Source organism: Oncorhynchus mykiss, chromosome 12 (assembly GCF_057628025.1).
Source record: "Oncorhynchus mykiss isolate SJ-2025 chromosome 12, ASM5762802v1, whole genome shotgun sequence".
NCBI lineage: Eukaryota > Metazoa > Chordata > Actinopteri > Salmoniformes > Salmonidae > Oncorhynchus > Oncorhynchus mykiss.
In genome coordinates this window covers 20,948,322-20,967,500 of record NC_143033.1, presented here as the reverse complement: position 1 = coordinate 20,967,500, position 19,179 = coordinate 20,948,322, and the positions used below count along the sequence as shown (strand labels likewise).

The window sequence follows — 19,179 nt, the reverse complement described above, 5'->3', positions numbered from 1 at the left end:
TTGGCTCCATCCATCTTCCCATCAATTTTAACCATCTTCCCTGTCCCTGCTGAAGAAAAGCAGGCCCAAACCATGATGCTGCCACCACCATGTTTGACAGTGGGGATGGTGTGTTCAGCTGTGTTGCTTTTACGCCAAACATAACGTTTTGCATTGTTGCCAAAAGTTCAATTTTGGTTTCATCTGACCAGAGCACCTTCTTACACATGTTTGGTGTGTCTCCCAGGTGTCTTGTGGCAAACTTTAAACAACACTTTTTATGGATATCTTTAAGATATCTTTATGGCTTTCTTCTTGCCACTCTTCCATAAAGGCCAGATTTGTGCAATATACGACTGATTGTTGTCCTATGGACAGAGTCTCCCACCTCAGCTGTAGATCTCTGCAGTTCATCCAGAGTGATCCTGGGCCTCTTGACTGCATCTCTGATCAGTCTTCTCCTTGTATGAGCTGAAAGTTTAGAGGGACGGCCAGGTCTTGGTAGATTTGCAGTGGTCTGATACTCCTTCCATTTCAATATTATCACTTGCACAGTGCTCCTTGGGATGTTTAAAGCTTGGGAAATCTTTTTGTATCCAAATCCGGCTTTAAACTTCTTCACAACAGTATCTCGGACCTGCCTGGTGTGTTCCTTGTTCTTCATGATGCTCTCTGCGCTTTTGACGGACCTCTGAGACTATCACAGTGCAGGTGCATTTATACGGAGACTTGATTACACACAGGTGGATTGTATTTATCATCATTAGTCATTTAGGTCAACATTGGATCATTCAGAGATCCTCACTGAACTTCTGGAGAGAGTTTGCTGCACTGAAAGTAAAGGGGCTGAATAATTTTGCACGCCCAATTTTTGATTTGTTAAAAAAGTTTGAAATATCCAATAAATGTCGTTCCACTTCATGATTGTGTCCCACTTGTTGTTGATTCTTCACAAAAAAATACAGTTTTATATCTTTATGTTTGAAGCCTGAAATGTGGCAAAAGGTCGCAAAGTTCAAGGGGGCCGAATACTTTCGCAAGGCACTGTATTAGAATGGATCCCTCTCTCTTCTACTCTTATTTGAATGGATATATTTCTTCTCCTATTAGAATGGATCTCTTTCTTCTCCTTCTATTAGAATGGATCCCTCTCTCTTCTCCTTCTATTAGAATGGATCTCTTTCTTCTCCTCCTATTAGAATGGATCCCTCTCTCTTCTCCTTCTTAGATTGTCCTGAATGGATTACTGTTGCTCGCTCTCTCTCTCTCTCTCTCTCTCTCACTCTCTCTCTCTCTCTCTCTCTCTGTGTGCTTCTCTCTCTCCTCTCAAGTCTAAAGTATTGGAGGTGGATGGTGGGGAGCTGCTGAGAAAGGGACCAATATTTCTCCAGTGTGTGAGCCTGATGGAGAAGGGCAGGACCGGGAAAGCAGGGGCAGAGGGGGATCGTCATGCTACTCTGAAACCCAAAGCTCATTAGACATATATCATCACCTGCTGGGACACAGGCTGACAGAGGAGCAGGAAGGGAACTGTAGCACTACAATTGCAAGAGAACAGACTCAGTGGAGCATCAAGTACACAGTCGTACACTTAAACTCCAGTGACAGTACTTTCCACAGCCTGCAATATCCCTGTTCTACTTTTGAACCACACTAACTCCCTGACACAGAACATTTAATCAGAGTAACCACATTTACGGAATAGTCTAGAATAACAATGTTCCTGTATAGCAAAATACAAAAGTTAATGCAGTAGTGAGTTAATGCAGTGGTGAGTTAATACAGTGCTGAGTTAATGCAGTAGTGAGTTAATGCAGTGGTGAGTTAGTGCAGTAGTGAGTTAATGCAGTGCTGAGTTAATGCAGTAGTGAGTTAATGCAGTGGTGAGTTAATGCAGTAGTGAGTTAATGCAGTGGTGTGTTAATGCAGTAGTGAGTTAATGTAATAGTGAATTAATGCAGTAGTGAGCTAATGCAGGAGTTAGTTAACGCAGTGGTGAGTTAATGCAGTGGTGAGCTAATACAGTGGTGAGCTAATGCAGTAGTGTGTTAATGCAGTAGTGAGTTAATGCAGTAGTGAATTAATGCAGTGGTGAGCTAATGCAGTAGTGAGTTAATGCAGTGGTGAGTTAATGCAGTAGTGAGTTAATGCAGTAGTGAGTTAATGCAGTAGTGAGTTAATGCAGTGGTGAGTTAATGCAGTCGTGAATTAATGCAGTGGTGAGTTAATGCAGTGGTGAATTAATGCAGTGGTGAGTTAATGCAGTCGTGAATTAATGCAGTGGTGAGCTAATACTGTGGTGAGTTAATGCAGTAGTGAGTTAATGCAGTAGTGAGTTAATGCAGTGGTGAGTTAATGCAGTGGTGAGTTAATGCAGTGGTGAGCTAATACTGTGGTGAGTTAATGCAGTAGTGAGTTAATGCAGTGGTGAGTTAATGCAGTAGTGAGTTAATGCAGTGGTGAGTTAATGCAGTGGTGAGTTAATGCAGTGGTGAGTTAATGCAGTAGTGAGTTAATGCAGTGGTGAGTTAATGCAGTAGTGAGTTAATGCAGTAGTGAGTTAATGCAGTGGTGAGTTAATGCAGTGGTGAGTTAATGCAGTAGTGAGTTAATGCAGTGGTGAGTTAATGCAGTAGTGAGTTAATGCAGTGGTGAGTTAATGCAGTGGTGAGTTAATGCAGTAGTGAGTTAATGCAGTGGTGAGTTAATGCAGTAGTGAGTTAATGCAGTGGTGAGTTAATGCAGTGGTGAGTTAATGCAGTAGTGAGTTAATGCAGTGGTGAGTTAATGCAGTAGTGAGTTAATGCAGTAGTGAGTTCATGCAGTGGTGAGTTAATGCAGTCGTGAATTAATGCAGTAGTGGTTATTTTTGTTTCTATTTTTAAACATTTTGTTGAGTGTATGAATTTGTGTATGAATTTAAATGTTCATGCAGTTCGATTCTTGTTTAGACATATTGAAAATCCAGTCACCAAATATAGAATATAGCCCATAGTGTCTACTCACACACACACACACACACACGCACGCACACACAGGCACACACACACAGACACACACACACAAAGACACACACACACAGACACAGACACAGACACAGACACACACAGACACACACAGACACACACAGACACACGCACACGCACACACACACACGCACACGCACACGCACACACACACACACACACACAGGCACCCACACACACAGGCACACACACACACAAAGACACACACATACACAGACACAGACACACAAAGTCTCAGAGCCATGCTCCACACCCACAGCAACTCCCTGCCACAGTGTGTAATCCCTGAGAATGGGCTGGAGGAGCTGATATGAACCCTACTCTGACTATCTCTGGTAAACCAAGCATGGACCAGCCCTGCTTACAAAGCAAAGAAAGCCCAGAGCTGAAAGGCAAGCCAAGCTGAAAATGATATATTCTCTATAAGTACACTGAGTCAAGGGTTTCCATGAACTCTTCCTCTGAGTTTTAACCCCTCCGCGGCCATCGGTACACAACCAAAAGAAAAGCAAAGCATACACTTCCACATACAGTAGTAATGTAATGTGGAAACCATGTGTTTGATGTATTTGATACCAATCCACCGCTTTATGTCAGTTTGAAATGAAATGGTTCACTTCAGATCTTTCTGCTGTAGGGTCAGAGAAGCATGCAATCAGTGACCTATATGGACGGACATAGTGGGTCCGGTATAAGAGCAGAATGTTACCTTTCTGTCACGTTCTGACCTTTATTTCCTTTGTTTTTTATTTATTTAGTATGGTCAGGGCGTGAGTTGGGGTGGGCAGTCTATGTTTGTTTTTCTATGATTTGGGGATTTGAATGTTTCGGCCTAGTATGGTTCTCAATCAGAGACAGGTGTCATTAGATGTATTTGATTGAGAATCATACTTAGGTAGCCTGGGTTGCACTATTTGTTTGTGGGTGATTGTCTATGTTAGTTGCTTGTGTCAGCACAGGTCTCATTTATAGCTTCACGGTCGTTATTGGTTTATTGTTTTTGTATTCAGTGTTCAGTACTTTCTTTAATTAAATATTCACCATGAACACATACGACGCCGCATTTTGGTCCTCCGATCCTTCTCGCCTCTCCTCTTCAGATGAAGAGGAGGAAGACCGTGACACTTTCAGAAAGTCAGAGACCGAGAGTCAAGGACATTAGTGATGTGGTTGTGATGTAGTGAGAGAGAGCTTCCTAATTTCTTTGGGTCAGAACTCCCGAACATCAGTTTCTACTCTCAGCACCTCTCAGTATCCATGGAAACCACCCTTTGGGGTAGTTAAGCGTTCCACCAACTTCTGTAGAAAGATTTAGTCAGATTCTCCTTCAATCAGGTCATTCTGGAATGTGATAAAATAGGGTTGCTATAGACATCCTGTGCGAACGTAAAATAGGAATTTATGGTTGTAGATGGCTTTAGCATTTTGTTTTTTGTTTCTGGAAGAAAGAAGATCTGCAGACACGCAGATCCAAAAATGCTCCACCAAACTGGTTCAGAAATGGTCTCCTTGTCACCATTGTATTGTGAGCAAACTAGAACCCATAAATGCCCACACAATCTGACTGCCACCCACTGGCAAGTCTGAATCTGCTGCTGACATAGAGAGAGAGGGAAGGAGAGGAAGAGAGGGGGGGGAGAGAAGGAGAGAGAGAGAGAGAGAGAGAGAGAGAGAGAGAGAGAGAGAGAGAGAGACAGAGACAGAGACAGAGACAGAGAAAGAGAGAGATAGAATCTCAACCAATGCTATTAAAGGGAAACTTTAAAACACAATTTTTCAACTTCATATTCATCATCTCCAGCAACACCCCAGCATCAACATAGCCTACTAATTGCCTACTTATTGCCCACTAATTGCCTACTAATTGCCCACTAATTGCACACTAATTGTCTACTAATTGTCTACTAATTGGTTGATGATGTCATTGGAAACACTTATCTATATCATTTTTACTACAAAACAGAAACGCGCCATTTTCACATATGTTGATGTTGGGGTGGTGCTGGAGATGATGAATAGGAAGTTGAAAATTTTTCAAAATCCCCTTTAAAGAACTGTGATGTTGTGCAGCAGGCCAGAAGGCTAACCCCCCTTAGTCTTGGTGGCCATTTGATTAATTGCTCAAAAGTCTATTGGCTTGGGGTTAGAAGCTGTTAAGGAGTCTTTTGGACCTAGACTTGGCGCTCCGGTACCTCTTGCCGTGTGATAGCAGAGAGAACAGTCTATGACTTGGGTGACTGGAGTCTTTTAAAAATGATGGGGCTTCCTCTGACACCGCCTAGTATATAGATCCTGGATGGCAGGAAGCTTGGCCCAAGTGATGTACTGGGCTGTACGTATTACCCTCTGTAGCGCCTTATGGTCGGATGCCGAGCAGTTGCCATACCAGGCGGTGATGCAACCGGTCAGGATGCTCTCGATGGTCCGTACAGCTGTAGAACTTTTGGAGGATCTGAGGACCCATGCCAAATCTTTTCATTCCTGAGGGGGAATAGGTGTTGTCGTGCCCTCTTCATGACTTTCTTGTTGTGTTCGGACCATGATAGTTTGTGGACACCAAGGAACTTGAAACTCCCGACCCGCTCCACTACAGCCCTGTCGATGTGAATGGGGGTGTGTTTGGCCATCCTTTTCCTGGAGTCCACGATCATCTCCTTTGTCTTGCTCACATTCAGTTGGCTTCATGATCTCATGTCTCCTGTTAATCAATCAATCAAATGCCTTTATAAAGCCCTTTTTATTTCAGCAGATAAAGTGCATATACCCAGCCTAAAACCCAGCCTAAAACCCCAAAGAGAAGGCAATGCAGGTGTAGAAGCACAGTGGCTAGGAAAAACACAGTGAAAAGGCAGGAATCTAGGAAGAAACCTAGAGAGGAACCAGGCATGGAGGACTATCCCCATAGAGAGAAGTACAACTGGAATAGAAATGTGTCATTGATCATCTCACCGCTCCATATCCCCTGGAGGAAGAGAAGAGGTCAACTCTCATTCTCATTACAAATTAGGATCTAGAAATACTTGAATCAGTTATAAAACCCATTGCTCTTTATGGTCGTGAGATCTGGTGTCCGCTCACCAACCAAGAATTTACAAAATGGGACAAACACCAAATTGACACTCTGCATGCAGAATTCTGCAAAAATATTCTCAATGTACAAAATCCATTCTAATAGGAGGAGGAGAGAGAGATCATTCTAATAGGAGGAGAAGAGAGAGATGCATTCTAATAGGAGAAGAGAGAGATCCATTCTAATAGGAGGAGAAGAGAGGGAGGGATCAATCAAAAAGGAGGAGGGAAGAGAGGGATCCATTCTAATAGGATGAGAAGAGAAAGGGATCCATTCTAATAGTAGGAGTAGAGAGATCCATTCTAATAGGAGGAAAAGAGAGAGATCCATTCTAATAGGAGGAGAAGAGAGACATGAATTATAATAGGAGGAGAAGAGAGAGGGATCCATTCTAATAGGAGGAGGAGAGAGAGCTCTATTCTAATAGGAGGAGAAGAGAGAGATATATTCTAATAGGAGGAGAAGAGAGAGATCCATTCTAATAGGAGAAGAGAGACATGAATTCTAATAGTAGGAGAAGAGAGAGGGATCCATTCTAATAGGAGGAGGAGAGAGAGCTCTATTCTAATAGGAGGAGAAGAGAGAGATCTATTCTAATAGGAGGTGAAGAGAGAGATATATTCAAATAGGAGGAGAAGAGAGAGGGATCAATCAAAAGGAGAAGGGAAGAGAGGGATACATGATTTTTTTCTTCTTTTTTTATTTCACCTTTATTTAACCAGGTAGGCCAGTTGAGAACAAATTCTCATTTCCAACTGCGACCTGGCCAAGATAAAGCAAAACAGTGCGACAAAAACAACAACACAGAGTTACACATAAACAAACGTACAGTCAATAACACAATAGAAAAATCTATGTACAGTGTGTGCAAATGTAGAAGGTTAGGGAGGTAAGGCTATAAATAGGCCATGGAGGCAAAATAATTACAATTAGCATTAACACTGGAGATATAGATCTGCAGATGATGATGTGCAAGTAGAGATGCAAAAGAGCAAAAAGATAAATAACAATATGGGGATGAGGTAGTTGGGTATGCTATTTACAGATTGGCTGTGTACAGGTACAGTGATCGGTAAGCTGCTCTGACAGCTGATGCTTAAAGTTAGAGAGGGAGATATAAGTCTCCAGCTTCAGTGATTTTTGTAATGTGTTCCAGTCATTGGCAGCAGAGAACTGGAAGGAAAAGCAGCCAAAGCAAGGTCTGGCTTTGTGGATGACCAGTGAAATATACCTGCTGGAGCACGTGCTACTGGTGAGTGTTGCTATGGTGACCAATGAGCTGAGATAAGGTGGGCATTACCTAGCAAATAGTTATAGATGACCTGAAGCCAGTGGGTTTGGGGACGAATATGTAGCGAGGGCCAGCCAACGAGAGCATACAGGTCGCAGTGGTGGGTAGTATATGGGGCTTTGGTGACAAAATGGATGGCACTGTGATAGACTGCAGGGGTAGCCAGGTGGAAAGCATGGCCAGCAGTAGAAAAATGCATATTGAAAGTCTAGATTATCGTGGATTTATCGGTGGTGACAGTGTTTCCTAGCCTCAGTGCAGTGGGCAGTTGGGAGGAGATGCTCTTATTCTCCAAACTTTGGGGAATTAGTACTACAGGATGTACATTTCTGTTTGAAAAAGATAGCCTTAGCTTTCCTAACTGACTGTGTATATTGGTTCCTGATTTCCCTGAATAGTTGCATATCGCGAGGGACAATTCGATGCTAATGCAGAACGCCACAGGATGTTTTTGTGCTGGTCAAGGGCAGTCAAATCTGGGTTGAACCAAGGGCTATATCTGTTCTTAGTTCTAATGGGGCATGCTTGTTTAAGATGGTGAGGAAAGTACTTTTAAAGAGCAACCAGGCATCCTCTACTGATGGGAGGAGGTCAATATCCTTCCAGGATACCCGGGCCAGGTCGATTAGAAAGGCCTGCTCTCTGAAATGTTTTAGGAAGCGTTTGACAGTGATGAGGGGTGGTCGTTTAAGCACGGACCCATTACGGACGCAGGCAATGAGGCAGTGATCGCTGAGATCCTGGTTGAAAACAGCAAATATGTATTTAGAGGGCAAGTAGGTCAGGATGATATCTAAGAGGGTGCCCATGGTTACGGATTTATGGTGGCACCTGGTAGGTTCCTTGATAATTTGTGTGAGATTCAGGGAATCTATCTTAGATTGTAGGACGGCCGGGGTGTTAAGCATATCCCAGTTTAGGTCACCTAACAGTACGAGATCTGAAGATAGATAGGGGGCAATCAATTCAGGGGGGTCTATAACAAGCGGCAACAGTGAGAGACTTGTTTCTGGAAAGTTGGATTTTTAAAAAGTAGAAGCTTGAATTGTTTTGGCACAGACCTGGATAGTATGACAGAACTCTGCAGGCTATTTTCTGCAGTAGATTGCAACTCTGCCCCCTTTGGCAGTTCTATGTTGTCGGAAAATGTTGTTGTTCGGGATGGAAATTTCAGGATTTTTGGTGTCCTTCCTAAGCCAGGATTCAGACATGGCTAGGACAACAGGGTTGGCGGAGTGTGCTATAAAGCAGTCAATAAAACAAACTTAGGGAGGAGGCTTCTGATTCTAACATGCATGAAACCAAGGCTTTTACGGTTACAGAAGTCAACAAATGAGAGCACTTGGGGAATGGTGCTGGGGGCTGCAGGGCCTGGGTTAACCTCTGCATCACCAGAGGAACAGAGGAGGAGTAGGATAAGGGTACGGCTAAAGGCTATAAGAACTGGTCGTCTAGTGTGTTCGGAACAGAGAGTAAAAGGAGCAGATTTCTGGGCGTGGAAGAATAGATTGAAGGCATAATGTACAGACAAGGGTATAGTAGGATGTGAGTACAGTGGAGGTAAACTTAGGCATTGAGGTTTTGTCTCTAGAGGCACAGTTAAGCCAGGTGAGCTCACCACATGTGTGGGGGGTGGAACTAAAGGGCTATCTAAGGCATATTGGACGGGGCTGGGGGCTCTACAGTGAAATAAGACAATAATCACTAACCAAAACAGCAATAGATGAGTCATATTGACATTAGGGAGAGGCATGTGTAGCCATGTGATCATAGGATCCACTGAGTAGCAATAGGTGACTCAGGGAGCCGATTCAGTAGTCGCTACTATGGTAGGTGAGCTGGAGACACAGCGAATCAAACAGCTAGCGGGTCGGGGCTAGCAGATGGGCTTTTGGGGACGTCGCAACAGAAGAGCCTGTTGAAACTACCTCGGACGATTACGTCGGCAGACCAGTTGTGATGGATCAGCGGGGCTCCGTGTTGACAGTAAAGGGTCCAGGCCAATTGACAAAAGAGGTATTGTAGCCCAAGAATTAGCTAGTGGACCTCTTCGGCTAGCCGGGAGATGGGCCTAGCTTAAGGCTAGCTCAAGGCTAACTGATGCTTGCTTCGGGAGAGAGACGTTAGCCAGGTGTAGCCACTCGGATTGCAGCTAGCTAGCTGCAATGATCCGGTGTAAAGGTTCCGAAAACACTCTGAAGTTTCTAAAACTGTTTGAATGATGTCTGTGAGTACAACAGAACTCATATGGCAGGTGAAAACCTGAGACAAATCCAACCAGGAAGTGCAAAATCTGAGGTTTGTAGTTTCATTTAAGTGATCCAATATGCTGTGTCTATGGGGCCAGATTGCACTTCCCAAGGCTTCCAGCAGATGGCAACAGTCTTTAGAAAGTTGTTTGAGGCTTCTATTGTGGAAGGGTGTCGAATAAGATCTGTTTCAACAAGTGGACTAGGCTGAGGCCAATCAGTTGTTTACTGCGCGGTCACGCAGGCGCCATTCCTTCTTTTTCCTCTGTAATGAATACACTATTGTCCGGTTGGAATATTATTGAAGATTTATCATCGTTTGACATGTTTCTTTAACTTGTTATGGCTGCAATCCCAATACCGGGATCGATATGACAACTACCAGTGAAAATAGAGGGCGCCAAATTCAAACCATAGAAATCTCAAAATTACAATTCCTAAAACATACATGTGTCTGATATCATTTTAAAGGCAATCTTGTTGTTAATTCCACCAAAGTGTCCGATTTCAAATAGGCTTTTCAGCGAAAGCACTACAAACGATTATGTTCGGTCTCCACCAAACCACAATAAGCACAGCCATTTTCCAGCGACATATAACATTAACAAAAAACAGAAATAAAGATAACAATTAATCACTAACCTTGAATTATCTTCATCAGATGACACTCATAGGACTTCATGTTACACAATACATGCATGTTTTGTTTGATAAAGTTCATATAAAAATTCTGAGTTTACATTGGCTTATTAGATTCACTTGTTCCAAAAACATCAAGTGATTTTGCATAGCCACATTGTTTCAACAGAAATACTCATCATAAATGTAGATGATAATACAAGTTATACACATGGATTTATAGATATACCTCTCCTTAATGCAACCGCTGTGTCAGATTGAAAAAAAAGCTTACGGAAAAAGCAACACATGCAATAATCTGAGACGGCACTCAGAACAGAAGCCAAATTAGCCGCCATGTTGGAGTCAACAGAAACCAGAAAATACATGATAAATGTTTCTTTAACTTTGATGAACTTCATCAGAATGCAGTCCTAGGAACCCCAGGTCCACAATAAATGCTTGATTTGTTCGAAAATGTCCGTTATTTATGTCCAATTAGCTACTTTGGTTAGCGCGTTTGGTAAACAATTCCAAAGTCCACTATAACGTGATGAAATGTCCAAAGGTTCCGTAACAGTCAGTAGAAACATGTCAAACGATCTACTGAATCAATCTTTACAATGTTGTTTACATACATTTTGAATAACGTTCCAACCGGAGAATTAGAATGACTTCAGATGAGCGATGGAATGCAAGTCCTTCCCCTGTGAAAGCGCTTGGTGAATGCATGGTCAACTCGTGGCAGTGGTGACTATTTCCTGTGTCACTCGACCCCCCTTCACTTGAGAGTCATCAGACAAAGTTCTATTGACTGTTGACATCTAGTGGAAGGCGTAGGAAGAAAACTCATCCATATCTCGCTGTAATTTCAATTAAAGCTTGGTTGAAATTCTGCCACCCCCAGAAAAAAAAACAGGAAGTGGAATTTCTCAGGTTTTTGCCTGCTATATGAGTTCTGTTTTACTCACAGACATAATTCAAACAGTTTTAGAAACTTCGGAGTGTTTTCCATCCAATATGAATGATAATATGCATATATTAGCAACTGAGACTTAGGAGCTGGCCGTTCACAATGGGCACCTTTTCATCCAAGCTACTCAATACTGCTCCTGCAGCCATAAAAAGATAAACTGTAATGGAACTCTTGACTTTTCGTCTGGATTTTGCGCTCGCGCATTGTGCCTTTTTAATAGTGAACTAAACGTGCGAACAAAACGGAGGTATTTGGAGATAAATATGGATGTAATCGAACAAAACAAACATTTCTTGTGGAAGTGGGAGTCCTGTGAGTGCATTCCGACAAAGATCAGCAAAGGTAAGTGAAGATTTATAATGCTATTTATGACTTTTGTTGACTCCACAATTTGGCAGGTAACTGTATGGCTTGCATTTGTGGCTGAACGCTGTTCTCAGATTATTGAATATTGTGCTTTTGCCGTAAAGCTTTTTTGAAATCTGACTCAGTGATTGCATTAAGAACAAGTTTATCTTTAATTATATGTAAAACATGTATCTTTCATCAAAGTTTATGATGAGTAATTCTGTTATTTGATGTGGCTCTCTGCAATTTCTCCGGTGGTTTGGAGGCATTTCTGAACATGGCGCCAATGTAAACTGTTTTTGGATATAAATATGAACTTGATCGAACAAAACATACATGTATACATTGTCCTGGGAGTGTCATCTGATGAAGATCGTCAAAGGTTAATTATTAATTTTATCTATATTTCCGCTTTTTGTGACACCTCTCTTTGGTTGGAAAATGGCTGAATGCTTTCTGTGACTCATTACTGACCTAACATAATGATATGTTCTGCTTTCGCCGAGAAGCCTTTTTGAAATCGGACACTGTGGTTGTATTAACGAGAAGTGTATCTTTAAAATGGTGTAAAATACTTGTAGGGTTGAGGAATTTTAATTATGACATTTCTGTTGTTTTGAATTTCGCCCCCTGCAATTTCACTGGCTGTTGGCGAGGTGGGACGCTAGCTTCCCGAAAGATCCCAGAGATGTGAAGCATTCGGATTACTGGACAAAACGCGCAAACAAAAAGGAGGTATTTGGCCATAAAGAGGGACATTATCGAACAAAACAAACATTTATTGTCTAACATTGAGACCTGGGAGTGCCACCAGATGAAGATCATCAAAGGTAAGTGATTCATTTTAATGCTATTTCTGACTTTTGTGACACTCTCCTTGGCTGGAAAATGGTTGTATGGGTTTCTGTGGCTAGGTGCAGACCTAACATAATCGCAAAGTGTGCTTTCTCCGTAAAGCCTTTTTGAAATCTGACACAGCGGTTGCATTAAGAAGAAGTTTATCTTTAAAATGGTGGATAATACTTGTATGTTTGAGGAATTTTAATTATGGGATTTCTGTTGTTTTGCATTTGGAGCCCTGCAATTTCACTGGCTGTTGTCGAGGTGGGACCCTAGCGTCCCGAACGATCCCAGAGGTGGGACCCTAGCGTCCCAAACGATCCCAGAGAGGTTAACAGCTTCTACCCCCAACCCATAAGACTACCGAACAATGAATCAAACGGTCACCCATACTATTTACATTGACCACCCTTTATTTTTTACACTGCTGCTACTTGCTGTTTATTATCTACCCCCTGTATATAGCCTTGTTATTGTAATTTTATTGTGTTACTTGTTATTTTATTTAGTAAATATTTTCATAACGATTTTTTGAACTGCATGGTTGGTTAAGCGCTCATAAGTATGCAATACAATTAGCAAGCATGTGACAAATACAACTTGATTTAGCTGCGGTTAACTAAATGCTGGTGATGAGTATAGCTGCGGGTTAACTAAATGCTGGTGATGAGTATAGCTGCGGTTAACTAAATGCTGGTGATGAGTATTGCTGCTGTTAACTGAATGCTGGTGATGAGTATAGCTGTTGTTAACTGAATGCTGGTGATGAGTATCGCGACTGTTAACTAAATGCTGGTGATGAGTATAGCTGCTGTTAACTGAGTGCTGGTGATGAGTATAGCTGCTGTTAAGTGAGTGCTGGTGATGAGTATAGCTGCTGTTAACTGAGTGCTGGTGATGAGTATAGCTGCTGTTAACTGAATGCTGGTGATGAGTATAGCTGCGGTTAACTAAATGCTGGTGATGAGTATCGCGACTGTTAACTAAATGCTGGTGAAGAGTATAGCTGCTGTTAACTGAGTGCTGGTGATGAGTATAGCTGCTGTTAACTACATTCTGGTGATGAGTATAGCTGCTGTTAACTACATTCTGGTGATGAGTAAAGCTGCTGTTAACTACATTCTGGTGATGAGTAAAGCTGCTGTTAACTAAATTCTGGTGAAGAGTATAGCTGCTGTTAACTAAATGCTGGTGATGAGTAAAGCTGCTGTTAACTAAATTCTGGTGAAGAGTATAGCTGCTGTTACGTGAATGCTGGTGATGAGTTTAGATCCTGTGAGTGCTGGTGATGAGTGTAGCTGCTGTTAACTAAATGCTGGTGGTGAGTATAGCTGCTGTTACGTGAATGCTGGTGATGAGTTTAGATCCTGTGAGTGCTGGTGATGAGTGTAGCTGCTGTTAACTAAATGCTGGTGGTGAGTAAAGCTGCTGTTAACTACAGTAAATGCTGGTGATGAGCATAACTGATGTTGACTACAGTAAATACTGGTGATGAGTGTTGCTGTTGTAAACTAAATACTGGTGATGAGTATAATTGCTGTTAACTGAATGCTGGTGATGAGTATAGCTGTTGTTAACTAATTGCTGGTAATGAGTACAGCTGTTGTAAACTAAATACTGGTGATGAGTATAGCTTCTGTTAACTAATTGCTGGTGATGAGTAGAGCTGTTGTTAACTAATTGCTGGTGATTAGTATAGCTGCTGTTAAGTGAGTACTGGTGTGATGAGTATAGCTACTGTTAAGTGAGTACTGGTGATGAGTTTAGATGCTGTTAAGTGAGTGCTGGTGATTAGTACAGCTGCTGTTAAGTGAGTACTGGTGATGAGTATAGCTACTGTTAATTGAGTACTGGTGATGAGTATAGCTACTGTTAAGTGAGTGCTGGTGATTAGTATAGCTGCTGTTAAGTGAGTACTGGTGATGAGTATAGCTGCTGTTAAGTGCATGCTGGTGATGAGTAGTAACAGAGGCATGAACACAGCACTTTCTCAGATGTCTAGTGAGTCATCCTAACAGGGTCTCTGAAAGGCCAATGGAGAAGTGACGCATCGTGGCCGCCCCTCTGACACCCATCGTATTTTGGTTACAGGGTCTGTGAAAATGCAGGAATCATGACTACTGTAGGTCTTTAGTAGCTTATATTTTTCCATTCATTTTATCTCTACTCCTTTCAGATTTATGAAAAGGCTGGTATAAAAATGCATGCATGGTAAATTAGTGGGATTTTGGTCTGTGTATGAAAGGGATATAAGTGTCCCAGAGACCTCTGTCACTCTATTGGAGAAAGAGAGAGACTGGACACAACATGGCTTGAAGTCAGAAATGCATAAGGTCCATACAAATACCGATGATTGCAGAAGACCCATGGCTCAGTGATAAAGATAAAGCAGAAAAACAGTCAGAGTTCAGTACATTTTTTGGCATTTTAGTGTACTCTTTTTTGTTGTTGTTGTTGTGATCACTCAACAACTGAAAGACATAAAACTACTCTATTTCGTCTTCACGTTTTGATTGGCATGTCCTCTGGGTCACGTTAAACTGATTTAAGCGCAAGGGAAGAAATAAATGTGTTGTTACTGGAAAACATGTTGGTAGAATTACTAACATAAGAAAATAGCATTTGAGGACCACCAACAAATAACCGGAAATGTTGGTATAAACATATCCTTGTGCTGTGTGTATACAGCACTCCCTGTCTCTGCTCAGTTCCTCCTAGTTTATACACAATGAAACTGGAGTCTATGGGCTGTTTTACCCACCCACGCTCAAAAGAACACGTAACTGCCATTAGTTATGAGAGCCTTTTCTTGACTGCCTGTACAACTGGCAGATACAGATCAACTTGGAAAGAGTCACTCTCGGTGACTCTTTGACTGTGAGGACAGGGATGGGGACTGGGGTGGGGACAGGGATGAGGACAGGATGGGGACTGGGATGGGGACAGGGATGGGGACTGGGGTGGGGACAGGGATGAGGACAGGATGGGGACTGGGATGGGGACAGGGATGGGGACAGGTATGGAGACTGGGATGGGGTCTGGGATGGGGACAGGGATGGAGACTGGGATGGAGACTGGGATAGGGTCGTGGACAGGGATGGAGACTGGGATGGGGACAGGGATAGAGACTGGGATGGGGTCTGGGACAGGATGGGGACTGGGATGAGTCCAGGGATGAGACTGGGATGAGGTCTGGGACAAGAAGGGAGTGGGATGGGGACAGGATGGGGACTGGGATGGGGACAGGGATTAGGACAGGGTGGGGACAGGATGGGGACAGGGACAGGGATGGGGTCTGGGATAGGGACAGGGATGGAGACTGGGATGGGGTCTGGGATGGAGACAGGGATGGGGTCTGGGATGGGGTCTGGGATGGAGACTGGGATGGGGACAGGGATGGCGACAAGGATGGGGTCTGGGATGGGGTCTGGGATGGAGACTGGGATGGAGACTGGGATGTGGTATGGGATGGAGACTGGGATGGAGACTGGGATGGGGTCTGGGATGGAGACTGGGATGGAGACTGGGATGGGGTCTGGGTTGGGGTCTGGGATGGAGACTGGGATGGGGTCTGGGTTGGGGTCTGGGATGGAGACTGGGATGGGGTCTGGGATGAGGTCTGGAATGGAGACTGGGATGGAGACTGGGATGGGGTCTGGGATGGAGACTGGGATGGAGACTGGGATGGGGACAGGGATGGAGACTGGGATGGGGTCTGGGATAGAGACAGGGATGGGGACAGGGATGGAGACTGGGATGGGGACAGGGATGGCGACAGGGATGGAGCCTGGAATGGATGAAGACAGGAATAGGGACAGGGATGGGGACAGGATGGGGACAGGAATGAGGACAGAGTTGAGGGGACTCAATAGTGACAGGGTAGAGGCGTTACTCACACGCGATGAGGACGTGTGCCTTGCGACTCTTGGTGGTCCCTGCAGAGCTCCAGGCAACACACTGACACCAGAAGTCCTCTGGTCCAAACAGCTCCTCTACTTGCTGCCGTGTGATCTCAATACTGGCCTCTCGCACCACCAATCCTGCGGAGTGGAGAGAGAAGAAAGTCAGTATACAGGCTCGATACAGAAGCAGAACCAACACTAGCCTTGGGCAGAGAGACGGGACATTCAAAACACAGAGCCAAAGCCATTTGAGGGAAATTATAGCTTGATAAAGTTAAATGAATGTTGTCCTCCCTGGCACCGGCCCTGGGGAGAGGGGAATGAATATCAGTTCTAACATGTTGCCAGCAGCACAGTCTATAGCTTCATTGAGAGGATGTCAATACTAACCTCTCACACCTGGGAAAGTAAATTAGAGAAGATACACTATATATACAAAAGTATGTGGACACCCCTTCAAATTAGTGTATTCAGCTATTTCAGCCACACCCGTTGCTGACAGGTGTATAAAATCGAGCACACTGCCATGCAATCTCCATAGACAAACACTGGCAGTAGAATGGCCTGTACTGAAGAGTTCAGTGACTTTCCAACGTGGCACTGTCATAGGATGCCACTTTCCAACAAGTCAGTTCGTCAAATTTCTGTCTGCTAGAGCTGCCCCAGTCCACTGTAAGTGCTGTTATTGTGAAGTGGCAACGTCTAGGAGCAACAACGGCTCAGCCGTGAAGTGGTAGGCCACACAAGCTCAAAGAACGGGACCGCCAAGTGCTGAAGCTCGTAGAACGCATAGTGCCAACTGTAAAGTTTGGTGAGGAGGAATAATGGTTTAGGGCTGTTTTCATGGTTCGGGCTAGGCCCCTTAGTTCCAGTGAAGGGAAATCTTAAAGCTACAGCATACAATGTCATTCTAGATGATTCTGTGCTTCCAAATTCGTGGCAACAGTTTGGGGAAGGCCATTTCTTGTTCCATATATAAATACCCATTACAATGATAATATTTTTTGTGTGTTTTACCCCATGTTTCTCCCCAATTTCGATTATGTCTCATTGCTGCAACTCCCCAATGGGCTCGGAGGCGAAGGTCGAGTCATGCATCCTCCGAAACAAGACCCACTAAACCGCGCTTCTTAACACCCGCCCGCTTAACCCGGAAGCCAGCCACACCAATGTTTCGGAGAAAACACCGTTCAACTGACGACAGCGGTTAGCCAGCAGGTGCCCGGCCCGCCACAAGGAGGCGCTAGAGCACGATGAGCCAAGTAATGCCCCCCGGCCAAACCCTCCCCTAACCTGGACGACACTGGGCCAATTGTGCGCCACCCTATAGGACTCCCGATCATGGATCGGACCCTGGTCTGTAGTGATGCCTCTAGCACCGCGATGCAGTGCCTTAGACCCTTGCGCCCAATACCCATTATTTTGAATAACATGTTAGACAAACAGGTGTCCACATACTTTTGGTCATGTAGTGTATCTGTATCTAAACAAACACACATTTAGGACAGAGAAAGGGGGATACCTAGTCAGTTGTACAACTGAATGCATTCAACTGAAATGTGTCTTTTGCATTTAACCCAACCCCTCTGAATCATACACCCATTCAAAATCTGGCAAAACCACACACACAGCTCTTCACACTTTAATACATCAATTTAATCAATTGTATCGCATCTTTAAATCAGTCTACTAACTACCCTGTCCAAAAGGGTATTTCCCGAGGCTGTTTGGCAATGGGTCTCCCTGTGTGCTTAGTGCTGGGTGTGTGTGTTCTGTGTGTGCTAGCTTGGCCCAGATTGCGGTGAGGTGCTGTGGGATTGAGTTGTTGAGGTCCGGGCTGTGCATGGGACTGTGGGGGAAGAAGCCTAGCAGCCTCATCAGTGTCATGGCTAACACAATCCTGTCTTCTAACTCCTCTGATTACTGCTCATCTGGGTGCCAGAGCCCAAACAAACAAATCAGCCCTGAAACAAACCCCTCTACCCACAGCACAGCTGCCCCTCCAGCTCAGATGACTGAAATAATGCTGTGTGTACTGTGTGTGTGTGTGTGTGTGTGTGTGTGTGTGTGTGTGTGTGTGTGTGTGTGTGTGTGTGTGTGTGTGTGTGTGTGTGTGTGTGTGTGTGTGTGCGTGCATATGTGTGCGTACGTCCATGGCCGTGCGTGTGCGTGTGTGTGAGTGCGTGCGTGTGTGTGTACAGCTGGGTGTGCCAGGCTGCTTGGCACTGAGTATCATGGATGCTTCTTTGGTTTCTCAGCCCCTCCTCATCTTATCTTCTAATGTATTACTGAGAGGATTAGACAGTATGGAGGTGGAGGATCTGACTGTTCTCTCTCTGACAGGAGAAACAGCACACACATTCAATACACAGCAATCTAATCCAATGAGAGTATAGAGAGGAGCCCTATGGCAACATCATGTACCATAAATCACAAACAATGCAGTTGTCACTCTGCAGTAGAAACTTTAGCTAACAGAACTATTGATCCCCACAGTATTGGGAGTAGGGAGAGAGAGAGGCAGAGAGAGAGAGAGAGCGAGAGAGAGAGAGAAGAGAGACATAGTGAGATAGAGAGAGAGAGATACCCGCTATCAAAATACAGAAAAGAGACGTTAAATTCTACAACCACTTAAAAGGAAGCGATTCCCAAACCTTCCATAACAAAGCAGAGAGAGGAACCTGGAGAACAGTACTTGCCCTAAGCAAGCTGGTCCTGCGGCTCTGTTCACAAACACAAACAGACCTCACAGAGCCCCAGGACAGCAACACAATTAGACACAACCAAATCATGAGAAAAAATATATATAATTACTTGACACATTGGAAATAATTTACAAAAAAACTGAGCAAACTAGAATGCTATTTGGCCCTAAACAGA

General features: G+C 43.8%; 1 protein-coding gene across 4 annotated transcripts in view; it reads right to left on the bottom strand.

Annotated features, from left to right (window-relative positions):
• Nucleotides 1–19,179, bottom strand: part of LOC110537154 (netrin receptor UNC5C) — a 267,850-nt gene that overhangs the window by 96,998 nt on the left and 151,673 nt on the right. For all 4 annotated transcript variants that reach the window (XM_036937159.2, XM_090191973.1, XM_036937158.2 and 1 more), the window contains one exon: nt 16,294–16,437. In XM_036937159.2, the coding sequence (XP_036793054.2) occupies nt 16,294–16,437 (144 nt within the window). The remainder of the gene's footprint in view (nt 1–16,293; nt 16,438–19,179) is intronic.